A 20,337-nucleotide genomic window follows, 5' to 3' on the forward strand; every position below is an offset into this window, starting at 1 on the left:
AGCGGCCAACCGCCATCTTGGTGGAGGACCAAGCGCCAAGCTTTACTTGCAACCTTTATTGTGCCGTATCTTACAATTAAACTATTAAAAATTTATACATTATTTACAAATTAAATAATTCTCCCAACGCCGACGTCACCCGCGGGGGGAAAGGAAACGGTTTTGGGGCAAAAAGGAGCAGGTTTGGGGTCAAACGCTGTTTGTGCCCCAAAATGAAGGAAAATTTGGGTTTTTGCCCCAAAATGAAGGAAAATTTCAGCAATTCACCAGAAAAAAAACCCAACAAACCCAACTCAAGGAGAATCGGCCACAAAACTTCAGCATTCTGGCTCAAAATGGGTAAAAAAAGGGAAAATTAACGCAAAAAGCGGAATTGCGGAGGCTCGTTATGGCAAAAAGTCGTTAAACACGCCATTTGGGCAACGAGGCCAAGAATTGGGGAGAAAAAGAGCAAATCAGCCTCGTGACCAAAAATCACCATTTCCGCCCAAATCGCCGCGTTCCGGCCCCAAAAAATGCCGCGTTCAGCCCCAAAAACGCCGCGTTCCGTCCCAAAAACGCCGCGTTCCGTCCCAAAAACGCCGCGTTCAGCCCCAAAAACGCCGCGTTCCGTCCCAAAAACGCCGCGTTCAGCCCCAAAAACGCCGTATTTTAGCCCAAAAATGCTGCGTTTTAGCCCAAAAACGCCGCGTTCAGCCCCAAAAACGCCGCGTTCCGCCCCAAAATGGGTTTCCCTGAGCTTTTTGGGCTCCTCGAAGCCCTTTTGTGGGTCCAAGAGGCACCGGAGGAAACGGGGCGAAAAGGACCAAAAACGACCCAAAATGACCCCAAAATGACCCCAAAATGACCCAAAAATCCGCCTCCCGGCACTGGCGGGGACGTGAAACCAGTACAGACCAGTATGAACCGGTACGGACCGGTATGAACCGGTACAGACCAGTATGAACCAGTATGAACCGGTACAGACCAGTCCGAACCAGTATGGACCAGTATCAACCAGTACAGACCAGTATGAACCAGTATGACCAGTATGAACCGGTACAGACCAGTATGAACCGGTACGGACTGGTACGGACCAGTACAGACCAGTCCGAACCAGTATGAACCAGTACAGACCAGTATCAACCAATACAGACCAGTATGAACCAGTATGAACCAGTACCAACCAGTACAGACCAGTATGACCAGTACGGACCAGTCCAAACCAGTATGAACCAGTCCGGACCAGTACAGACCAGTCCAAACCAGTATGAACCAGTCCGGACCAGTCTGGGGGCGGTCGGGGCCACGCGGGGGATTCGGGGGTTGAGGAGCCGGGGGGCGGATTTTGGGGCCAAAAGCGGCGTTTTCAGGGCGGGAGGGGTTAATACTGTTAACGAGCTCGTTTCCTAACGAGGGGGGTTGGGGTTAAAAATGGCGATTTGGGGCCATCCGAAGCGGCGCCCGGTGGAGGTAGAGAAGTGGGGGAGGGAGACGGGGGGAAATGGGGGAAGGGGGAGGGGGAGGGGAAAGGGGGGGAAATGGGGAAAACCAGAGAAAACGGGGTGAAAAAAATCACTGAAAAAGGGGAGAAACCAGCAAAAACCAGAGGGGGGAGGGGAAGGCGGGAAATGGGGGAAAAGTGAGGGAGAAGGAGCGGAAAGAGGCAAAGGGGGAGGGGGAGGGGAAGAGGAAGGGGAGGGGAAGAGGAAGGGGAGGGGGAAGGGGAAGGGAAAGGGGAAGGGAAGAGGAAGGAGAAGAGGAAGGGGAAGTGGAAGGAGAAGTAGAAAGGAAGGGGAAGTAGAAGGGGAAGGGGAAGTAGAAGGGGAAGGGGAGGGGGAAGAGGAAGGGGAAGCGGAAGGGGAAGGGGAAGTGGAAGGGGAAGGGAAGAGGAAGGGGAGGGGGAAGAGGAAGGGGAGGGGGAAGAGGAAGGGGAAGTAGAAAGGGAAGGGGAAGGCAAGAGGAAGGGGGGGAAGGGGAAGTGGAAGAGGAAGGGAAAGGGGAAGCGGAAGGGGAAGCGGAAGGGGAAGCGGAAGGGGAAGCGGAAGGGGAAGGGAAAGGGGAAGGGAAAGGGGAAGGGAAAGGGGAAGGGAAAGGGGAAGCGGAAGGGGAAGAGGAAGGGGAAGCGGAAGGGGAAGCGGAAGGGGAAGCGGAAGGGGAAGCGGAAGGGGAAGGGAAAGGGGAAGGGAAAGGGGAAGGGAAAGGGGAAGGGAAAGGGGAAGGGAAAGGGGAAGCGGAAGGGGAAGAGGAAGGGGAAGAGGAAGGGGAAGCGGAAGGGGAAGCGGAAGGGGAAGAGGAAGGGGAAGCGGAAGGGGAAGCGGAAGGGGAAGAGGAAGGGGAAGCGGAAGGGGAATGGGAAGCGGCGGTCCTGCCCTGAGGGTTCCGGCGGCGAATCGGGGTGAAACGGGGCGGAACGGGGTCAGAGCGGAGCCGCCAGTTTCTGGAGGCGCCGGCGCCGCAGCTCGGCCGCGTCCGGCTCCTCCTCCTCCTCCTCCTCCTCCTCCTCCGCGGCTTCGGCCTCACCCGCCGCGCCGGCGCCTGCGGGAGCACCAGTGCGACCCGTTCAAACCGGTTCAGACCGGCTCCAACCAGTTCAAACCAACTCAAACCAGTTCAAACCGGTTCAAACTGGTTCAAACCAGTTCAAACCCATCAAACCACTTCAAACCAATTCAAACCCATCAAACCGGCTCAAACCAGTTCAAACCAGTTCAAACCGGTTCAAACCGGTTCAAACCAGGTCAAACCAATCAAACCAGTTCAGACCAGTTCAAACCGGTTCAAACCAGGTCAAACCGATCAAACCAGTTCAGACCAGTTCAAACCCATCAAACTGGCTCAAACCAGTTCAAACCAATCAAACCGCTTCAAACCAGGTCAAATGGGCTCAAACCAGTTCAAACCAGTCCAAAACAGCTCAAACCAGTTCAAACCAGTTCAAACTGGTTCATACCGGTTCAAACTGGCTCAAACCAGATCAAACCAGATCAAACTGGCTCAAACCAGTGCACAGTGGTGTGAACCTGTGCAGACCAGCACAGACCGGTATGAACTGGTACAGACCAGTACGAACCAGTGCAGACCGGTATGAACCAGTGCAGACAGGTATGAACCAGTATGAACCACTACAGCCTGGTATGAATCAGTACAGACCGGTATGAACCAGTACAGACCGGTATGGACCAGTACAGACCGGTATGAACTGGTACAGACCAGTACGAACCAGTGCAGACCGGTATGAACCAGTGCAGACCGGTATGAACCAGTACAGACCGGTATGGACCAGTACAGACCGGTATGAACCAGTACAGACCGGTATGGACCAGTGCAGACCGGTATGGACCAGTGCAGACCGGTATGGACCAGTGCAGACCAGTACGAACCAGTACAGACCGGTACGAACCAGTACAGACCGGTATGGACCAGTGCAGACCGGTATGAACCAGTACGAACCAGTGCAGACCGGTATGAACCAGTACAGACCGGTATGGACCAGTACAGACCGGTATGAACCGGTACAGACCGGTATGGACCAGTGTGAAGCGGTCCAGCCCGGTCTCCCGCACTCACCGGCGCTGGGACCCGCGGAGGCTCCGGGGGGCTCGGGCTCCGCGCCGGGGGGGTCGCTGGGCCGGGCCTGACGGGGCGACCTGGGGAGACATCAGGAACCCCCAGACCCCGGGTGTCACCCAAACCCCAGACCCCGGGTGTCACCCAAACCCCATGTTACACACAAACCACGGGTGTCACCCCAAACCCCAAACCCCGGGTGTCACCCAAACCCCAAACCCCGGGTGTCACCCAAACCCCGGGTGTCACCCAAACCCCGTGTTACACCCAAACCACGGGTGTCACCCAAACCACGTGTTACACACAAACCACGGGTGTCACCCCAAACCCCGTGTTACACCCAAACCACGGGTGTCACCCCAAACCCCGGGTGTCACCCAAACCCCGTGTTACACCCAAACCACGGGTGTCACCCAAAACCCCAAACCCCGGGTGTCACCCAAACGCCGTGTTACACCCAAACCACGGGTGTCACCCAAACCCCGTGTGTCACCCAAAACCCAGACCCCGGGTGTCACCCAAACCCCGTGTTACACCCAAACCCCATGTTACACCCAAACCACGGGTGTCACCCCAAACCCCAAGTGTCACACCAAACATCCATGTTACACCCAAACCACGGGTGTCACCCCAGAACCCCCGTGTTACACCCAAACCCCAAACCCTGGGTGTCACCCAAACCCCCATATTACACCCAAACCCCGTGTGTCACCCCAAACCCCGGGTGTGACCCCAAACCATGTGTCACCCAAAACCCCAAACCCCATGTGTCACCCAAACCCCATGTGTCACCCTGCTTGTCACCCCGAAGCAGGTGTTGCGTACCCCAGCGTGGCCAGCACCCCCAGGTACTGGTTGATCTGCAGCAAACCCCCGTGTGTCACCCTGTGTGTCACCCTGTTTGTCACCCGTGTGTCACCCTGTTTGTCACCCGTGTGTCACCCTGTGTGTCACCCCGTGTGTCACCCGTGTGTCACCCCGCGGCGGGTGTTGTGTACCCCAGCGTGGCCAGCACCCCCAGGTACTGGTTGATCTGCAGCAAACCCCCGTGTGTCACCCTGTGTGTCACCCTGTTTGTCACCCGTGTGTCACCCTGTGTGTCACCCCGTGTGTCACCCGTGTGTCACCCTGCGGCGGGTGTTGCGTACCCCAGCGTGGCCAGCACCCCCAGGTACTGGTTGATCTGCAGCAAACCCCCGTGTGTCACCCTGTTTGTCACCCCGTGTGTCACCCCGTTTGTCACCCGTGTGTCACCCCGCGGCGGGTGTTGCGTACCCCAGCGTGGCCAGCACCCCCAGGTACTGGTTGATCTGCAGCAAACCCCCGTGTGTCACCCTGTTTGTCACCCGTGTGTCACCCTGTGTGTCACCCTGTGTGTCACCCGTGTGTCACCCCGCGGCGGGTGTTGCGTACCCCAGCGTGGCCAGCACCCCCAGGTACTGGTTGATCTGCAGCAAACCCCCGTGTGTCACCCTGTTTGTCACCCCGTGTGTCACCCGTGTGTCACCCCGCGGCGGGTGTTGCGTACCCCAGCGTGGCCAGCACCCCCAGGTACTGGTTGATCTGCAGCAAACCCCCGTGTGTCACCCTGTTTGTCACCCGTGTGTCACTCTGTGTGTCACCCCGTGTGTCACCCGTGTGTCACCCCGCGGCGGGTGTTGCGTACCCCAGCGTGGCCAGCACCCCCAGGTAGTGGTTGATCTGCAGCAAACCCCCGTGTGTCACCCTGTTTGTCACCCGTGTGTCACCCCGTGTGTCACCCGTGTGTCACCCCGCGGTGGGTGTTGCGTACCCCAGCGTGGCCAGCACCCCCAGGTACTGGTTGATCTGCAGCAAACCCCCGTGTGTCACCCTGTTTGTCACCCGTGTGTCACTCTGTGTGTCACCCCGTGTGTCACCCGTGTGTCACCCCGCGGCGGGTGTTGCGTACCCCAGCGTGGCCAGCACCCCCAGGTACTGGTTGATCTGCAGCATGGCCGCATCCAGCAGCGTGTGGATGTTGTGCAGGCACTGCAGCCGCGCCTCCAGGTGCTGCCGCTCCTGCCCCTCCATGGCGCGCAGCTCCTCGGCCGTCAGCCCCGCGAAGCCCGCCGGCGGCACCGGCATCGGGGGCAGCCCTGCCACGGGGAAACGGGGGAAAATGGGTTAAAATGGGTTAAAATGGGCGAGAAATGGGCGAGAAATGGGCGGGGAAATGGGTGACAAATGGGCTCATCCAGCCGGCGGCACCGGCATCGGGGGCAGCCCTGCCACAGGGAAACAGGGGAAAATGGGTTAAAATGGGTTAAAATGGGCGAGAAATGGGCGAGAAATGGGCTGGAAAATGGGTGGGAAATGGGTGGGAAATGGGTGACAAATGGGTGACAAATGGGTGACAAATGGGTGACAAATGGGTGACAAATGGGTGACAAATGGGTGACAAATGGGCTCATCCAGCCGGCGGCACCGGCATCGGGGGCAGCCCTGCCACGGGGAAACGGGGGAAAATGGGTTAAAAATGGGTGAGAAATGCGCGGGAAATGGGCGGGAAAATGGGTGGGAAATGGGTGACAAATGGGTGACAAATGGGCTCATGCAGCCGGCGACACCAGAATGGGGGAGAGCCCTGGAAATGGGGGAAAATGGGTGAGAAATGGGTGGGAAAGTGGGTGGGAAATGGGTGGGAAATGGGCGACAAATGGGCGACAAATGGGTGACAAATGGGTGACAAATGGGTGACAAATGGGTGACAAACGGGTGACAAACGGGTGACAAATGGGCTCATCCAGCCGCGCCACTGGCACAGGTGGGGGAGCCCTGGAATGGGGGGAAACAGGGGAAAATGGGTTAAAAGGAGTTAAAAATGGGTAAAAATGGGTGAGAAATGGGTGAGAAACGGGTGAAAATGGGCTCATCCAGCCGGCGGCACCAGCATGGGGGGGAGCCCTGGAAATGGGGGAAAATGGGTGAGAAATGGGTGGGAAATGGGTGGGAAATGGGTGGGGAAATGGGTGGGGAAACGGGTGGAGAAATGGGTGGGAAATGGGTGGGGAAATGGGTGGAGAAATGGGTGGGGAAATGGGTGGAGAAATGGGTGGGAAATGGGTGACAAACGGGTGACAAACGGGTGACAAACGGGTGAGAAATGGGTGACAAATGGGTGACAAACGGGTGAAAATGGGCTCATCCAGCGGCGGCAGCGCCGAGTGAGCGAGCGGCCGCGTGGTCCCACCGCAGCCCATGTTCACCCACAACAGGCGGGGAAATGACCCCAAAACCGGCTGTTTTCTTACCAAAAACAGGCGGCCACGGCGTCCCCAGCCAGGGGGGGGGCAGCGGCAGCCCCGGCGCTGCCGTGGGTTCCGTGGCGGTGCCGCCGGTGTCACCGGGGCGGGAGGCGGCGGCTGCGGGGACAACGGTGACGTGAGCGCGGTGGGGGGGCCGGTTTGGGGCCGTTTTTGGGGGTTTTGGGGATGGGACTCACCGGGGGCGCCGGTTTCGGTGCCGGGGGGCGGGAACGGGGCGACCGGCGGCCAGAACGGGAACATCCCCGGGGGGAAGGGCGGCAGCAGCCCCTGCGGAACTGGGGGACCCCAGAACACCCCCAATTGCCGGCGTTGGGGACCCCCAATATCCCAGAGGCACATCCAGGGCCCCCCAATAACCTAAAGGCAGTTTCAGATCCCCCCAATATCCCAAAGGCAGTTTCAGGGCCCCCCATCGTATCAGAGGCAGTTTCAGGGTTCCCCAATATCCCAGAGTCAGTTTCGGGGCCCCCCATTATACCAGAGGCAGATCCAGGGGCCCCCAGTGTCCCAAGGGCAGATCCAGGGCCCCCCAATATCCCAGAGGCACATCCAGGGCCCCCAATATCAGATCCAGGTCCCCCAGTATCCCAGAGGCAGTTTCAGGGCCCCCCATTATACCAGAGGCAGTTTCAAGCCCCCCCGCTGCGCCTGAGGGCGGTTTCAGGACTCCCCCCCCCCCCCCATCCCAAGAAGCAGTTTCAAGGCTCCCCACTGTGCAAAAGGCATTTTCAAGGATCCCCCGCCCCCCAAAAACTGCAGCTCCAGGGCCCCCCCGTCCCAACGAAACAGCTGGGAACTCACAGTTGGGGGGCTGGGGGGCCGGGGGGGCCGGGGGGGGCGCGGGGGGCTCGGGGGGCGGCGGCGGCGGCGGCAGCGACGCGCGGAGCACGTCCATGCGGCACGTGGGGCACGTCTGCTGGCGCTGGAACCACGAGCGCAGGCAGCTGGGGGGACACGGGCCATCAGGGGGGGCCAAAGCCCCCCAGACCGGGGCTGGGGGGACACGGGCCATCAGGGGGGGCCAAAGCCCCCCAGACCGGGGCTGGGGGGACACGGGCCATCAGGGGGGCCCAAAGCCCCCCAAACCGGGGCTGGGGGGACACGGGCCATCAGGGGGGCCCAAAGCCCCCCAAACCGGGGCTGGGGGGACATGGGGCGATCGGGGGGGGCCCAAAGCCCCCCAAACCGGGGCTGGGGGGACACGGGCCATCAGGGGGGCCCAAAGCCCCCCAAACCGGGGCTGGGGGGACACGGGCCATCGGGGGGGCCCCAAAGCCCCCCAAACCGGGGCTGGGGGGACACGGGCCATCAGGGGGGCCCAAAGCCCCCCAAACCGGGGCTGGGGGGACACGGGCCATCAGGGGGGCCCAAAGCCCCCCAAACCGGGGCTGGGGGGACACGGGCCATCAGGGGGGGCCAAAGCCCCCCAAACCGGGGCTGGGGGGACACAGGGCGATCGGGGGGGGCCTGAACCCCAAAACCCCCCCAAACCGGGGCTGGGGGGACATGGGGCGATCGGGGGGGGCCTGAACCCCAAAACCCCCCCAAACCGGGGCTGGGGGGACACGGGCCATCAGGGGGGCCCCAAAGCCCCCCAAACCGGGGCTGGGGGGACACGGGGCGATCAGGGGGGTCCTGAACCCTAAAACCAAACCCCCCCAAACCGGGGCTGGGGGGACACGGGGTGATCGGGGGGGGCCTGAACCCCAAAACCACCCCAAATCAGGGCTGGGGGGACACGGGGTGATGACGGGGTTCCCCAAACCCCCCCAAATTGGGGCTGCAGGGACATGGGGGCAATGAGGGTCTCCCCAAAACCCCCAAATTGGGCTGCGGATGGGGGTCCCCAAACCCCCAAATTGGGGCTGTGGGGACACGGGGTACTGAGGGGGGTCCTGAACCCCAAAACCCCCCCAAATTTGGGCTGGGGGGACATGGGGTGATGATGGGGGTCCCCAAATCAGGGGTGCATGGACATGGGGTGATGAGGGGGGTCCCCAAACCCCCAAATTGGGGCTGTGGGGATACGGGGCGATGAGGGGGGTCCCCAAAACCCCCCATCGGGCTGCGGATGGGGGTCCCCAAACCTCCAAATCGGGGCTGGGGACACACGGGGTGATGATGGGGATCCCCAGATCAGGGGTGCAGGGACACGGGGCGCTGAGGGGGTCCCCCAAACCCCCAAATCGGGGCTGGGGGGACACGGGGTGATGATGGGGATCCCCAAATCAGGGGTGCAGGGACACGGGGCGCTGAGGGGGGTCCCCCAAACCCCCAGCGGGGGGCGCGGGCGGCGCGCACCTGGTGTGGAAGATGTGGTTGCAGGGCAGGCGCTTGGCGCCCGTCACCATCTCCTCGCGGCAGATGATGCAGACGTTGTCCACGGCCTGCAGCTCCTCGGCGGTGGCGTCGGGGTACCTGTTTGGGGCCAAAACACCCAAAATGGCCATTTTGCCGGCGTCCCGGGGGCCGCGGCGCTTTGGGGGCGCCCGTTGCGGCTCGGCGGCACCGGCTGGCGGTGGTTGTTGCGGTTGACGTTGTGGTTGCGCTGACGTTGCGGCTGTGACGCCCACGGGTGTGCGGCCCCGGCCCGGCGGCGGTTTGAGGTGTTTTCCCTCGGACTGGGGGTGTTTTGGGGGCGGGGGGACCCGGCGGCACCGCCGCGGCACTCACAGGGTGTTCATGTTGCGGATGGCGCGGCGCGACATGATGGCGTCCGTCACGGCCTTCTTGAACTGCCTGCAACGACAGGGACCGACTGGGACCAACCGGGACCGACTGGGACCAACCGGGACCGACCGGGACCGACTGGGACCAACCGGGACCGACCGGGACCAACGGGGACCGACCGGGACCAACGGGGACCGACTGGGACCAACCGGGACCGACTGGGACCAACCGGGACCGACTGGGACCAACTGGGACCGACTGGGACCAACCGGGACCGACTGGGACCCACTGGGACCGACTGGGACCAACCGGGACCGGCTGGGACCAACTGGGACCAACTGGGATCAACCGGGACCGACCGGGATCAACCGGGACCGACTGGGATTGACTGGGATCAACTGGGATCAACCGGGACCGACCGGGACCCATGGGGACCAACTGGGATCGACTGGGACCAACTGGGATCAACTGGGACCCATGGGGACCAACTGGGGGGATCCAACCAGGGGGATCAACTGGGGGGATCCAACTGGGACCAACCGGGGATTCAACTGGGGGGATCCAACTGGGATCAATGGGGGGGATCCATCTGAGGGGGATCCAACTGGGGATCAACTGAGAGGATCCAACTGGGGATCAACTGAGGGATCCAACTGGGGACCAACTGGGGGATCCAACTGGGGATCCAACTGGGACCAGCTGGGGATCCAACTGAGGGAATCCAACTGGGATCAACGGGGGGGGATCCAACTGGGGGGATCCAACTGGGGATCAACTGAGAGGATCCATCTGGGGGATCCAACTGGGGACCCATCTGGGACCAACTGGGGGGGATCCAACTGGGGATCAACTGAGAGGATCCAACTGGGGATCAACTGGGGGATCCAACTGGGACCAACTGGGGGATCCAACTGGGGATCCAACTGGGACCAACTGGGACCAACTGAGAGGATCCAACTGGGGATCCAACTGGGGATCCAACTGAGGGAATCCAACTGGGACCAACTGGGACTGAGGGGATCCAACTGGGGTGAACCAACTGCGGGGGATCCAACTGGGACCAACTGGGGACCAACTGAGGGGATCCAACTGGGGGGACCCAACTGGGGGGACCCAAGCACCCGGTGACGCCGGAGGTGCCCCCGAAAGCCAACTGACCTCATGGCCAAGTACATGGGGCGGATGGCGAAGAGCGGGAAGGTGTGGACTTTGATCATGATGGTCATGAAGGCCATGTAGAGCAGCACCTTGATGAACCCTGCGGGACAACGGGACACACGGCCAAGGTCACGGACAGACGGACGTGGGATGGGACCTCTGGGGGCAACTGGGACCTCTGGGGGTGTCAGGTCCCATGTCCTTGGTCAACCAGAGCTTGGTTGACGTAGATGGGACCTCCAAGGTCACGGGACCTTCACCGTTGACTTGCATTCAACCTCCCAGTTACACCGTTACACGGTGTCTACCATCTCCGTTAATCGCCAACTGATTGAGCTCCATAATGAGCCCCGGGGGACCAGGCCCAAGCGGGAAAGACCCCAAAGCCCCCAAAGTGGGCGAGGGGAGGCGGCGGTACCGGTGAAGAGCTCGGTGTAGAGCATGTAGACGGCCTTGCTGTCCCACGGGTTCTCGTTCTGCAGGTCGATGGAGTGCAGCACGTACTTGACGAACACGGTGAGCACCATGGTGACCAGGATGGCGTACTGGGGGGACACGGGAGCGTCGGGCTCGCGGTGACGCCCCCGGTGACGCGGTGACGCCCCCGGTGACGCACGCGGTGATACGGTGACACCCCCCAGTTACACGGTGACACCCCTGGTGACGCCCCCAGTGTCGTGGTGACGCCCGCAGTGACACCCCCGGTGACGCGCCCGGCGTCGCTCGCGGTGACACCCCTGGTGACGCTCGCGGTGATGCCCCGGTGTCGCGGTGACACCCATGCTGACGCCCCCAGCCCATGGTGATGTCCCTGGTGACGTGGTGACGCCCCTGGTGACGCCCACGGTGATACAGTGACACCCCCCAGTGACACGGTGACAACCCTGGTGATGCCCCCGGTGTTGCGGTGACGCCCGCGGTGACGCTCCCGGTGACACCCCCGGTGTCGTGGTGACACCCATGCTGACGCCCCCAGCCCGTGGTGATGTCCCGGTGATGTGGTGACGCCCCTGGTGACACCCGCGGTGATGCCCGCGGTGATGCTCACGGTGATACGGTGACGCCCCCCAGTGACACGGTGACACCCCTGGTGACACCCCTGGTGTCGCGGTGACGCTTGCGGTGACGCCCCCGGTGTCGCGGTGACGCCCCCGGTGTCGCAGTGACACCCGCGGTGACGCCCCCGGTGTCGCGGTGACGCCCCGGTGTCGCGGTGACGCCCCCGGTGATGCCCCCGGTGTCGCAGTGACATCCGCGGTGACGCCCCCGGTGTCGCAGTGACACCCGCGGTGACGCGCCTGGTGTCGCGGTGATACCCCCGGTGTCGCGGTGACGCCCCCGGTGTCGCAGTGACGCCCCCGGTGTCACCCCCGGTGTCGCAGTGACACCCGCGATGACGCGCCTGGTGTCGTGGTGATACCCCCGGTGTCGCGGTGACGCCCGCGGTGACGCCCCCGGTGTCGCGGTGACGCCCCCGGTGTCGCGGTGACGCCCCCGGTGTCGCCGGCACCCACCTCGAAGCCGAAGACGAGCTGCACGGACGCTCCCCTCGTTAGGATGCTGTGGTACGCGTGGTTAACGAACAGGAAGTCCAGGACGCCCAGGAGGAACATCAGCGCTGGGGTTAATTAGGGCGAGGCGTTAACGACCCGCGAGCTCGGGGGGGGAACCCTGAGAACTAAATCTCTGAAGGTCGCACCCCAAAACTCATCAATTGCTCCCCAGCGGGGTCTAAGGGCTCCGTGCTAGCGAAGGGTTTAATTAACACATCCCACTAACGAAGGGTTTAATTAACACGTCCCATGTTTGGAACCTTTTCTGCTTCTTGTGTCCTCACGTCCACCAAAAAACACCAAAATTCCTTCAAATAAACCAGTTTTGAGTCCTAAATCCCCTCCCTCTGCGAGCTCGTTAACCCCACCGGCCTCATTAACGCTCCCTCATTAACCCCACTGGTGTCATTAACGCTCCCTCGTTAACCCTACCGGTGTCATTAACACTCCCTCATTAACCCCACTGGTGTCATTAACACTCCCTTGTTAAGCCCACCGGTGTCATTAACGCTCCCTCATTAACCCTACTAGTGTCATTAACGCTCCCTCGTTAACCCCACTGGTGTCATTAACACTCCCTCGTTAAGCCCACCGGTGTCATTAACGCTCCCTCATTAACCCCACTGGTGTCATTAACACTCCCTCGTTAACCCCACAGTGTCATTAACGCTCCCTCGTTAACCCCACGGTGTCATTAACGCTCCCTCGTTAACCCTATGGTTTCATTAATGCTCCCTCGTTAACCCCACGGTGTCATTAACACTCCCTCGTTAACCCCACCGGTGTCATTAACGCTCCCTCGTTAACCCCACGGTGTCATTAAGGCTCCCTCGTTAACCCCACCGGTGTCATTAACGCTCCCTCGTTAACGAGCTGCGCTAATAAGGTCACTCACAGACGATCCGGAAGTGGAAGAGCCAGGAGATGTTGGGGCTCCGCTCCATCTGCCAAAAAGGGGGGAAATCAGGTTTTTTTCCCAAAAACGGTGTTTTTCGGCCCGTTTTCCCGCCCCCCCACTCACGAAGTCCACGCGGTCCTCGGCCAGCCAGTGGAAGCACTTGAGGAAGAGGAGGAGGGTGAAGAGCGCCACGAAGCGCGGGCTGAAGTCGTCGCGGAACACCGTGAAGGCCAAGCAGGTCTCGGTCACCGCGTACCACGAGCGCTCCAGGAGGTGCTGGGGACAGCGGGACGGGGAAGCAATGGGGCGGGGCCAGCAATGGGGCGGGGCCAAACAACGGGGCGGGGCCAGCAACGGGGCTGGGCCAGCAATGGGGCGGGGCCAAACAATGGGGCGGGAGCCAAACAATGGGGCGGGGCCAAACAATGGGGCGGGGCCAACCATGGGGCGGAGCCAACCATGGGGCGGAGCCAACCAATGGGGTGGAGCCAAACAATGGGGCGGAGCCAAACAATGGGGTGGAGCCAAACAATGGGGCGGAGCCAAACAATGGGGTGGAGCCAACAACGGGGTGGAGCCAAACAATGGGGTGGAGCCAAACAATGGGGTGGAGCCAAACAATGGGGTGGAAGCCAACAATGGGGCGGGGCCAAGCGATGGGGCGGGGCCAAGCGACGGGGCGGGGCCAAACGATGGGGTGGGCGGGGCCAAACGATGGGGTGAAACAATGGGCTGGGGGACCCCCCAACCCCGGGCGCCCCGCTTGTCAACCCGGAGTGGGGCGGCGCTTCATAGGAACCCCAAAAAAGTGGCGCTGAAGAGCCCCAGGGGCTCCAAATCGCACCCGAAAAGGGCATTAAAAGCGTCTTGGCGTTCAAAATGCCCCCAAAATGGGCTCAAAATTGCCCCAAAAGTGGCACCAGAAGCCTCTTGGGGCTCTAAATTGCCCCAAAAATGGCATTAAAAGCCTCTTGGGGTTCAAAATCCCCCCCAAAATGGCACCAGAACCTTCTTGGGGTTCAAAATCCCCCCCCAAAATGGGTTCAAAATCCCCCCCAAAACAGCCCCAGAACCCTCCTGGGGTTCAGAATCCCCCCAAAACGGCACCAGCCCCCAGGGCCCCCCAAAGGTCTCTCACCTCCATCTCGGCCGCGCGCAGCTGCCCAAAAAACACCTTCCCCATGAACTTGCCCAGCAGGAAAACCAGCACGAAGGCCTGGATGTACAGGACCTGCACAAACGGGGGTGAACGGGGGCAGCGAGGGGGGCCCCACGGGGTTTGGGGCTGGGGGGGCAGCCATGGGGTCCCCATGTGGGGCTGGGGGGGCAGCCATGGGGTCCCCATGTGGGGCTGGGGCTGGGGGAGCAGCCATGGGGTCCCCACGTGGGTTTGGGGCTGTGGGGGCAGCCGTGGGGTCCCCATGTGGGCTTGGGGCTGGGGGAGCAGCGATGGGGTCCCCATGTGGGGCTGGGGGGGCAGCTGTGGGGTCCCCACGTGGGTTTGGGGGTGCAGCCGTGGGGTCCCCATGTGGGTTTGGGGCTGGGGGGGCAGCCGTGGGGTCCCCACGTGGGTTTGGGGGTGCAGCCATGGGGTCCGCATGTGGGCTTGGGGCTGGGGGGGCAGCCGTGGGGTCCCAACATGAATTTGGGGGGGCAGCCATGGGGTCCCCATGTGGGTTTGGGGCTCACGGGGCAGCCATGGGGTCCCTATGTGGGGCTGGGGGGGCAGCCATGGGGTCCCCATGTGGGTTTGGGGCTGTGGGGGCAGCCATTGGGTCCCCATGTGGGGCTGGGGGGGCAGCCGTGGGGTCCCCATGTGGGCTTGGGGCTGTGGGGGCAGCCGTGGGGTCCCCATGTGGGCTTGGGGCTGGGGGGGCAGCTGTGGGGTCCACACATGAATTTGGGGGGGCAGCCGTGGGGTCCCCATGTGGGGCTGGGGGGGCAGCCATGGGGTCCCCATGTGAATTTGGGGCTGGGGGAGCAGCGATGGGGTCCCCATGTGAATTTGGGGCTGGGGGAGCAGCCGTGGGGTCCCCATGCGGGTTTGGGGCTCCCATGGAGGTGGCACCGACGTCCCCGTGTCCCCACGTGCGTCAATCGGCGTTTCGGTTAACGCCAAACGCCCCGTTTTGGCCACAGAAAGCAGAAGTCGCCGCCATCGCCGCCCCCTCCCGTTCCGCATCACGGAGCTCCCCCCTTCCTTAATTAATTCGGCGCTGTTAACGAGCAAACGGGGACTCACGGCCATGCTGGGGCTGGACTTGGTGAGATACACCACGGTGGGGTAGAACTGGTGCTTGAGGTAATAGGCGTGCGCCACCACGGCCGTGGTGAGCGCCAGGCTGCCGGCCATCACCGCCGCCGTGCACAGCATGGCCTGCCGCAACAGCCCGACAACAGCCCGACGACAGCCCGACGACAGCCCGACGACAGCCCGACGACAGCCCGACGACAGCCCGACGGCCGGTAAACAGCCGCCCCGCGGCTCCCGGCTGCGCGGGGGGAACGCTGAGTCAGCGGGACAAGAGCACGGAAGGAACCCGGTGGCACCGGCGGCTGCGGCGCCAAGTGGCACCTGGTTGGCCACAAATGTCACCCCCCTGTTACCAAATCTGCCCCCAATGTCACCTGGTTGGCCACAAATGTCACCCCCCTGTTACCAAATCTGCCCCCAATGTCACCTGGTTGGACCCAAATCTTCCCACCCAAATGTCACCCCCTTGTCCCCAAATCTTCCACCCAAATGTCACCTGGTTGGCCCCAAATCTTCCACCCAAATGTCACCCCCTTGTCACCAAATCTGCCCCCAATGTCACCTGGTTGGCCCCAAATCTTCCACCAAATGTCACCCCCTTGTCCCCAAATCTTCCCCCCTTGTCCCCAACTGTTGCCTGTTTGTACCCAAATCTTCCCTCAAAATGTCACCTGGTTGGCCCCAAATGTCACCCCCTTGTCACCAAATCTGCCCCCAACGTCCCCTGGTTGGCCCCAAATCTTCCCCCAAATGTCACCCCCTTGTCCCCAAATCTTCCCCCCAAATGTCACCTGGTTGGACCCAAATCTTCCCACCCAAATGTCACCCCCTTGTCCCCAAATCTTCCCCCAAATGTCACCCCCTTGTCACCAAATCTTCCCCCCAAATGTCACCCCTTTGTCCCCAACTGTTACTTGTTTGGACTCAAATCTTCCCTCCAAATGTCACCCCCTTGTCCCCAAATCTCCCCCCCCAAATATCACCTGTTTGTCCCCAAATCCTCCCCCCAAATGTCGCCTGTTTGTCCCCAAATCCTCCCCCCAAATGTCGCCTGTTTGTCCCCAAATCCTCCCCCCAAATGTCGCCTGTTTGTCCCCAAATCCTCACCCCAAATGTCGCCTGTTTGTCCCCAAATCCTCCCCCCAAATGTCGCCTGTTTGTCCCCAAATCCTCCCCCCAAATGTCGCCTGTTTGTCCCCCCTCTCACCAAGCGCCCCCTTGTCCCTGTCCCCACCCCCCTGCCCCCCTCGGCCCCACTTTCCCGCCCCCCGCCCCCCAAGTGTCCCCACGTCCCCTTGTCCCGCCCCCCCCCCAGTGTCCCTGTCCCTCCTCAGCCCCCCACCCCTCACGTCTCCCTCCTCCACCGAGGGGCCCAACGCCTCCCCGCCCCCCCCGGGCCCCTCCCGCCGCTCCCGCCCCCTCCGGCCGCGCTGTCCCCGCGCCCCCAATTGTCCCCAATTGTCCCCAATTGTCCCCAACTCACTCGGATGGAGCCGCAGCCGCCACCGCCGCCTCCCTCAGGCCGCTCCTCCACCGGAAGCGCCTCAGCGCACGACACCTCACTTCCGCCCGGGCTGCACCACCCGCGGAAAGGGGGGAAACCACAAGGTGTCACGTCCCCACCCTCTGCTCCCCACTCTACTCCCCATAACGGCCCCTCCCGAGGGAGACGCTGAGGGTTCTCCTTTCCCGCCTGATCCCCACGCGCGGCGTGTGGGGCCCACGAACACCCGCAAACCCGCTGGGTTTTCCCACCCCTCACGGCCGCGCTTGGTACGGCCCGAGCTGCCCCGCAGCCTCAGCCTGGGTGGGCGGGAACGCCGAAGGGCCCGTGTCTCGCTCTCATTGGTCGGCCCGCGCGGCGCTCGGCCAATCAGAAAAATCCCCCGCGAGGCCCCGCTGAATCGGCAGCTGTTGCCAGGTGAGGGGCGGGAGGAGCGACGAGGGACCCAAACTGGCCCGGATTTGCCCTTTTTAGCCCAACTCTCTGCTGAAAAACGGTTAATTTAATTAAATTAATTTAATATGCCACGGGTTGGGGGGGTGAGCCCCCAAATAACGCTGCGGGGGGAGTGGGTGACCCCAAAACCGCCTGGTTTTCCCCCAAAACCCCGCCGGTGATGGCGACAGATCCCGGGCACGGTGCGTGGGGGGCGGCAGCGCCCCCAAAACACAGCGGGGCCACGCCCCCGCTAACCACGCCTTCGTACTGACCACGCCTCCATTGCCGCGCCACGCCCACATTGGCCACGCCTCCGTTCTGGCCACGCCTCCCTTGTAGCGTCACGCCCTCACCATGACCACGCCCGCACTGTCGCGCCACGCCCCCCGCGCTGGCCACGCCCCCGCTGTCCCGCCCACCTCCAGGCCCCGCCCACCCGGGGTGGTGGGGGGGGCACCTCCTGGTCCTGCTCCAAAACCCGCTGAACTCGCCCCAAAACCCCCCGAACGGCCGCCCCAAAACCCGCCGCTTTCACCCCAAAACGCGCCTGAAAATCGGCCCCAATTGGGCCACGCCCTCAACGCGCTTTTTCTTCCCCTCAAAGTTGGCAAATCGGGGGTTTTTAACCCAAAATTCCCCTTCGCTGAACCGAATCGCTCTAATTTATGGTGGTTTTTTTCTTTATTATTCCCTATTTCGGTCACTTTTCCCCCCATTTCTAAACCCCCGTGAGTCGCTATTGCCCTAAATCGCGGCTTTTCCACCCATTTTTAACCCCAAAACTCCCCTCTCTGGTGGGGGGGGGGGGGGGAGGGGGGGGGGGTGACACCCTCCTGGGGACACTGAGCCCCCCCCCCTCCCCACCCAGCCCCGTTTTCACGCAAAAAGCGGGGAAAACGGGCAAACTGAGCGTCCCCATGTCCCGCCCCCCCCCGTGTCCCCATGTCCCCCCCATTATCCCCGCCCCCCCCCCCCCATTGCAATGCGACAAAACCCCCGCAGCCCCAGGAGGCGCCAAAACGGCCCCAAAATCCACACCCCCCCCCCCCCCCAAATTCCCGCGTTTTCCCCCCATTCCCCCCCCCCCCAGCGCCCTTGGGCGGGACCATTCGGGGCGGGGCGGGGGGGGTCACCCCTCTTCCTCCTTCCTGCTCCCAGCGGCCGCTTCCACACACATTTTGGGGGGGGCGTTTTTATTCCCGCCTTTACCCCAAATCGGCGACTTTGGGAGCGTCGCGGCCCCTCCCCCCCCCCACGAGGTACGTGCCGTGTCCCCCCCCCCGGCAAGAAAACGGGGGGAAAAAAACGGCGAAAACGGGCAAAAACGGCCGCGGGGGTTCGGTTGTGGAACCGGGGGGGTGGGGGGGGGGTGGGGGGGGTGACACCCTGTTAATGAGAAAACTCATTAGTGAGAAGTTATTAATGAGGAATGTCCCCCAACGGCTGCAAATTGGGCCCAAAACCTGCCCCCCCGCCCCCCCCCCCCCCACTTTTGGGGACAATTGGGGTGTCCCCGCCCCCCCCAGCAGTTCTAATTAGTGCTTAATTAACCCCCCCAGAGCTTCGTTAACCCCCCCAATGCTTAATTAACCCCCCAGAGCTTCATTAACCCCCCCAATGCTTCATTAACCCCCCCAGAGCTTCATTAACACCCCTAGTGCTTAATTAATACCCCCCATGCTTCGTTAACCCCCCAATATTTAATTAACCCTCCAATACTTCATTAACCCCCCCCAATGCTTCATTAACCCCCCCAATGCTTAATTAACCCCCCAGAGCTTCATTAACCCCCCCCCATGCTTCATTAACACCCTCAGTGCTTAATTAACGGCTCCAGTGCTTCATTAACCTCTCCAACGCTTAATGAAGCTCCCCCCAATGCTTAATTAAACCCCTCCATGGTTAATTAAGCGCCTCCATGGTTAATTAAGCTCCCCCAATGCTTAATCAAACCCCTCCATGGTTAATTAAGGCGTTAACGAGGCGCCCACACCCCAACAGGTCCGACCAGTTTTGGGGCCGTTTCCTCACGTTTTGGGGCCCCCAGAATTGGCCATTTTTACATTTTTTGGGGGTGTTTTCCCACAAATTTCCCCCAAAACCTCAAAATCTTCACCCGGATTCCCCCAAAATTCCATTTTAACCGATTTCCTCCGGTTTTGCCCCATTTTCCCTCTCGTTTTCCCCAATGTCCGATCCCATCATCTCCGTATTCCACTCCGGGTTCACTTTAACCCCGTTTTAACCGATTTCCCCAGGTTTTGCCCCATTTTCCCCTCGTTTTTCCCCCATGTCCAATCCCATGGTGTCCGCATTCCGCTCCGGTTCACTTTAACCCCGTTTTAACCGATTTCCCCCAGTTTATCCCATTTTCCCCTCGTTTTCCCCAATGTCCAATCCCATGGTGTCCGCGTTCCGCTTCGGTTTCACGTTAACCCCGTTTTAACCGATTTTCCCATTTTTTCCCCAATTTTTCCCCAATGTCCGATCCCATTGTCCCTGCGTTCCGCTCCGGGTTCACTTTAACCCCGTTTTAATTGATTTCCCCCGGTTTTGCCCCATTTTCCCCCTTGTTTTTCCCCCAATGTCCGATCCCATCATCCCCACGTTCCACTCCGGGTTCACGTTAACCCTGTTTTAACCGATTTTCCCCCTTTTTTCCCCAATTTTTCCCCAGTGTCCGATCCCATGGTGTCCGCGTTCCGCTCCGGGTTCACGTTAACCCCGTTTTAACCGATTTTCCCCTTTTTTCCCCAATGTCCAATCCCATTGTCCCTGCATTCTGCTCCGGGTTCACTTTAACCCCGTTTTAATTGATTTCCCCCGGTTTTGCCCCATTTTCCCCTTGTTTTTCCCCAATGTCCGATCCCATTGTCCCTGTGTTCCGCTCCGGGTTCACGTTAACCCCGTTTTAAACCGATTTTCCCCTTTTTTCCCCAATTTTTCCCCAGTGTCCGATCCCATTGTCCCACGTTCCGCTCCGGGTTCACGTTAACCCCGTTTTAACCGATTTCCCCCTGTTTTTC

The 20,337-nt window shown here is 61.4% G+C and overlaps 1 protein-coding gene across 1 annotated transcript; it reads right to left on the minus strand.

Annotated features, from left to right (window-relative positions):
* Positions 1-41: 41 nt before the first annotated feature.
* On the minus strand, positions 42-17,671 carry SYVN1 (synoviolin 1). Its single transcript, XM_065044410.1, has 16 exons — positions 16,853-17,671; positions 15,358-15,607; positions 14,254-14,346; positions 13,239-13,391; positions 13,113-13,161; positions 12,179-12,282; positions 11,083-11,209; positions 10,665-10,764; positions 9,510-9,575; positions 9,138-9,254; positions 7,638-7,780; positions 7,013-7,111; positions 6,822-6,932; positions 5,480-5,666; positions 3,550-3,629; positions 42-2,517 (listed from the first exon to the last, which is right to left on the minus strand). The coding sequence occupies exons 2-16, from the start codon at positions 15,487-15,489 to the stop codon at positions 2,399-2,401; spliced, it is 1,680 nt and encodes a 559-aa protein (XP_064900482.1). The 5' UTR covers positions 15,490-15,607; positions 16,853-17,671; the 3' UTR covers positions 42-2,398.
* Positions 17,672-20,337: the final 2,666 nt, after the last annotated feature.

This window comes from Columba livia, chromosome 38 (assembly GCF_036013475.1).
Source record: "Columba livia isolate bColLiv1 breed racing homer chromosome 38, bColLiv1.pat.W.v2, whole genome shotgun sequence".
In the NCBI taxonomy this organism is placed as follows: domain Eukaryota; kingdom Metazoa; phylum Chordata; class Aves; order Columbiformes; family Columbidae; genus Columba; species Columba livia.